The sequence below is a fragment of the Aegilops tauschii genome, chromosome 6, assembly GCF_002575655.3.
Source record: "Aegilops tauschii subsp. strangulata cultivar AL8/78 chromosome 6, Aet v6.0, whole genome shotgun sequence".
NCBI lineage: Eukaryota > Viridiplantae > Streptophyta > Magnoliopsida > Poales > Poaceae > Aegilops > Aegilops tauschii.
The window spans coordinates 75,864,314-75,869,692 of NC_053040.3; the positions used below are offsets into that span (position 1 = coordinate 75,864,314).

Genomic DNA, 5,379 nt, shown 5'->3' on the forward strand with positions numbered 1-5,379 from the left:
TAAAAAATCTCCCTTTTTTAACAAGGGAAAGGCGCATGTTTCATGTTAGCTCAAGTATAAAGTACCACACAAAGTACATAGCCAGCTACTGTAATTAGCACACCCGCAAAAAAGCTACTGTAATTAGCACACAACAAAATGTTGCCGAGTGATGGATGTCCAGAGCAAAGACATGATGTGACTACCTGTAATTAGCTCCATCCGTTCCGATGAATAAGACATGTTTCTTTTAATATTTGAATTATGTGATAACAAAGTATTTTTAAATACAAATCTGGAGACACAAATTTCATGTCATATAACCTTGTATTTATAGAGTAATTATTGGTCAAATACATGTCTTAACGGAAAAAAAATACGCCTTAGTTTCAGGAATGGAGGGAGTATGCTATATGCCTTCAGTAGTCGCTCAAGTTTCAGTTGTTCCTGGTTGACTAGTGAATTCCGGTATTCTTTTAAGAAGCAATGAAAGACATCCTCCAATATAGTCGACATCAACAAAACAAGCATGCCGCCTTTGTACATATTCATCGAAACTTGGACTATTATTACTACATTGATCCATACCAAAATCGCCACGCGAACATAGCAGGCAGACATATATGTCTTCAAGATCACTTCCCCGATAAAAAAAATAGGTTCATGACATTTGCTTAAATAACACCAAACGGACATATAGTGCCTCCCCAGTAAAAACAGGGACTCTTGGGGCCTACTTATGCCGGTTTCGAAACGGCTACAGAGAGTAGAAATTAAGCAACCAGAATTACGGTTGCAGTTGCTGTCCAGAATTCATCATTAGACTGTCATAAAGGAAAATCATTGCAGTAGAGGTAGAAGGCAACAAAAGTTCAGAGAAGAGAGTCTGGGTCGGATGATGCACAGCCTTGTCCAATGGTGCACAGTCAAAAACTTAATGACTTCACTAGCAATTTTATACTGAAATTTTTGGCGACCACTTCATCAACACTTGCCCAAAAATCCAAGTTTCTTCTTCAGGGCATCCGAAAACTTGCTGGAGTAGTGAACTGACTTGATTACACCTTGCGCTGCTTGCAGAGAGATCTCACCACAATACTCAATGACCAAAGACTCTAACTTATGTGCACGTCCCAGTTCAGCCATTCCAACATCAGTAACGTTATGACACGCCCGAAGTATGAGATTACTCAAGCATGGGGTGTGCGCAATGAAGCGCATCCCAGCATCAGTTACCGCATGACACAATATAAGATCGAGTGCCTCAAGATGTGGTGAGGATGAGACGGCCTTCATCCCCTCGTCATCAAAGAAGTTGGCGTTGTTTAGCATGAGAACACGAATTGGGCAGGACTGAATGAGTGTCAGAAAACCCTTCTGTGTGAATCCTATTTCTGATGGCCAGTCACGGGAGCATCGTGTAAATCTGAGGTCTACAATCTGAACCATAGGACAGTTGAGGGCTATAGCATAAAGGCTGTTATAAGTAAATGACATCCTGGTTTCACAGTAGCTGACATCACTAGAGTAGCGCTGCAGGTTGACCCAAAGTAAGATGCTTTTAAGGTTGCTGCAGCTCCGAGATAATGCAATCATGTCATTGTCATTTAGGGCATGAACATACTCAAGGAAAAGCTTCTCCAATGCTTTACACTTCCCTAGAACAACACGAAGTCCTACTTCTGGCCAAGTTTTAATATGCGCCAACCTCAAAACCTTCAAACTCTCACAACAGAAATCATATATATCCGTGCTGTGAGCATTGTAAGAGGAGTCATAGACCATATCACCTAGAAGACGATCATCTATTCCTCTTTTCCTCTCAAACTCAAACTTCTGGAGCTTCATCCATCCTGAACCAAACTTTAGGAAGTCACGATGATTGATTCCTTTGAAATTCTTCACTACAAGCTCTTTCAATGATCCATCCCTACCAAGGTATTCCAGCCACTCTACACTGTCAATTTTCTCGCAATCAATAAGGTGGAGGGCAGATAGACTTGTGCAACCAACTGCGATCGAGAAAAGCCCAATTGACGTTATTTTTGGTGCAGAGTTCAGCCTGAGAGACACCAATGCCTTGCAATAAGCTAAACAACCAAGCCCAGAATCATAGACGCATGAGCAGAAGCTTAAGGTGAGGTCAGTCAGCGAGAAACAGTGAGATGAAAACACAAAAAGGCCTTTGTTGTCCAACTGCTTTCCATGTCCAGGTATAAAACCAGAGTAATCAATTTCCACTTTCCGCAAATTTGGGAACCGGGCGCACAAGGATGTTAGTGCTTTCGTAGCAGTGCAAAGACCAGAACCAACATGGATAGCACCTCTCTGATTCCCCTCTATCTTGTAGAGCTGCTTTGACACAAGGGAAAGAGAATTCAGATCACTTGTGCTGGTGATCCTCTTGAGAATCTCTGTCACCAGAGCCTCCGGTAGGTCCTCCATCGAACAAATTCAGCTGTAGCAATTAGTTAATATATATCAAGGTTCAGAAAACAAGCGACAAGCTGAAGTCAAACTTATGATATATCAGAATAATGCATGTGAAGATGGAGATGACACCGGCGACACTCATTACAAAGAATATACTGATGAACTTTGAGCATTTTCTGTATCCCTCCAAAACTTGTGTGTTCTTCATAAGCATGGAGATTTATTAAAGTAGCTAGCTAGCACCTTGTCTGTCTCTAGATTGTTAGAAAGAAAAAATGACGCTACAGGCGGGCTACATCATAAATTATACTAGCACCATAAGTAGCAGAGCCTGAATAATGGCCTAACTAAGAGAATACTTGTACAAAGAAAGGAGCTAGAATTGACGATGAATCTAAACCAACTTATTTGGAGTGGAGGCACCTAATTAATAACATGAAAACCAGAGCATGCAAATTAGTTAGCACTTGTAGCTCTTGCTTGGGCAAGAAAGAGAGTAGGGAAATCATTTTGCCCCAGCCGATGAGTTCACCGGGTGCAGTTATTATTAATAGATCACACCAATGCAGTAGTATCTTTTCAACTAGAAATACTAGTACTTGCTGCAACCCTAGGCTACTATACTCGGTTGCAAAAAGCTTACTTTCTACTCCAACATTATTCAGGCTAGGATTACATTAACTTCATGGATGATACTACCGGTCGGGTTTCCCCTATCAGGAAAGAGAATCGGAAAAGGAACCGTGCACATGTCGAATCGCCAACGAACAGGGGACAGAGGAGCCGAAAAACGGCGGGGTGGTACCTTGAGCACGACCGGGAGATAGAAACAGCGGCGATAGAGAATGGAATAGACCGTAGGAATGTATCTTCGCCGCCGCTCAACCTCGGTCCGCAGCGGAGTGCTTCTTTGATTCGGAAGATCGGAGGAGAGTGTAAACCCTAGTCTCGCTCGCATCGCATTTCCTCTCTTTTCCAGCTGCAGCGGCGCCTCGCCTCGCTCACATGGGCCAGCCACACCCGGAATGGCTGCGGGCCGACGCGCACTATTTTCGGCCTTCTAGACCTTTTATTAAAACACAGAAAAAATCTAAAAGTAAGAAAATTATATAAAATGTTCATAGAATCGTTTCAATAAATAAGTAAAAATTTAAGGCACTGTAAAATCAGCTTGTAAAATATGTCCATGTCCACGAAAAAAAACCATGTGCTTATTAAAATTTCTAGCAATTTTTTTAAAATGTTCCTATATGCGAAACATATGTTCATGTGTGACAAAAAATGTTCACATGTATCGAAATAAATGTTTGCTTTTTATGAAAAAGTGGACGTGTATTTTCATAAATGTATGTAAAAATTAATGGTCATGTTCATGTATTTCGGAAGGATTCTTACATGTGAAGGAAATGTACATATATCTTAAAGAGATGTTCATGTTTTGAAGAAAAAAATACGCATTCAATATTTTTCATACAAATAGACATTGTTTACCTAGGAAAATAATAACAAGAAAACTATAAAGGATGAAGAAACAAAAGTTAAGATGAGTAAAAGAGAACAGGAATATAGAAATAAAAATAGTAAGAGAATAGCGGGGGGGGGGGGGGGGGGGGGGGGGAATAAGACGGTCAGCGTTACTGCGCCATGACCCATGTGGAAGAGTGCGTTGGTGAAATGACCCAGATGTCGCATAGAGAAGGAACATAGGTGTTATAAAACAATTAAGGATTTGTTTTGAAGAAATGTATAAACAAACTACTCGTTTAGTTTTCAAACACAAATGCTAAATATGTTGAGGCTCAACAACTAAGTGTACCAACAACCTAAGCTAAACAAGATGAGCACAAGATGTATAATAATAACACAAGTGATAAGAAAACCTAAAAGAAGATAAATAACTTGAAGCACTAACAAACAACTTCAGCGGCATGATTTTTGCAGAACCACAACTTCAGAGATTTATAACACAGAAGCACAACTTCAGAAGAAAGAGTAACACATAACCCAAGTTTCCAAGTTAGAGGAGTTCGACAACGGATCTGACAGAAATGGCCCTGCGATGTCAGTGATGATGTGGAGTCTCAATTTACTCAAAAGACAGTGTTGTAACGACAGTAGCTGAATCTGGTCGCAGAAATACAATTTTCTCCATAATGCGCAGTCAACAACTTAATGAGTTCAGCAGAAGGTTTTAACTAAATATTCTGGAGGCGTGAGCATCAACAATAAATCTTCTCCAATGCGTTACACTTCCCAATGACAAAACAAAGTTCTATCTCTAGCCAAGTTTCAACAGGAGCCAACCTCAAATCCTTCAACTTCTCACAACAGAAATCATATCTATTCAGGTTGTGAGCATTGTACGAGGAATCATAACCCACAACAGAACCCCAGAAGTTTTCCCTCGATCTCAAATTCAAACTTTTGGAGCTTCATCCATCCTGGACCGAACTTTAGGAGGCCATACTAACTGACTCCCTTTCAGTTCTTTATTACAAAATCCTTCCAATGATCATTCCAATCCAAGGACCTCCAACCATTTTATGTTGTCTACTCCCTCCGTCCCAAATTACTTGTCGTAGAAATGGATCCAAATTGACGTATCTAGAACTAAAAATAAGTCTAGATACATCCAATATCTAGATATCGAGTATTGACTGACTGGTGGTAATCACTACAAAATGGATATGTGTTGTGTTGCTTTTTCTGTACGGAATTCAAACCGAGATGTTATTTTCTGAAACATTTTGTGATGGTAAAGCGCTTGACGATCTACATGCCTGATTTGTTTCACTATTTTTTTTCGATTCTAAAAATATAATTTTGGCGTCCCAGGAGGCAAAAATCCTCTCTCGGGTGTATGCATGTTATCTAAATAAAAAATAAGGTGGGAGCCAAAAAGACGATACTAACATATGCATGGCGAATTGACAAACAACCAATAGGAAAGTCGGAAAGAGGGTTTGG

General features: G+C 40.3%; 1 protein-coding gene across 1 annotated transcript; it reads right to left on the reverse strand.

Annotated features, from left to right (window-relative positions):
• Window positions 1-963: 963 nt before the first annotated feature.
• On the reverse strand, window positions 964-2,424 carry LOC109784622 (F-box/LRR-repeat protein 14-like). Its single transcript, XM_020343216.3, has one exon. The coding sequence runs from the start codon at window positions 2,422-2,424 to the stop codon at window positions 964-966; it is 1,461 nt and encodes a 486-aa protein (XP_020198805.1).
• Between the last annotated feature and the right edge of the window lie 2,955 nt (window positions 2,425-5,379).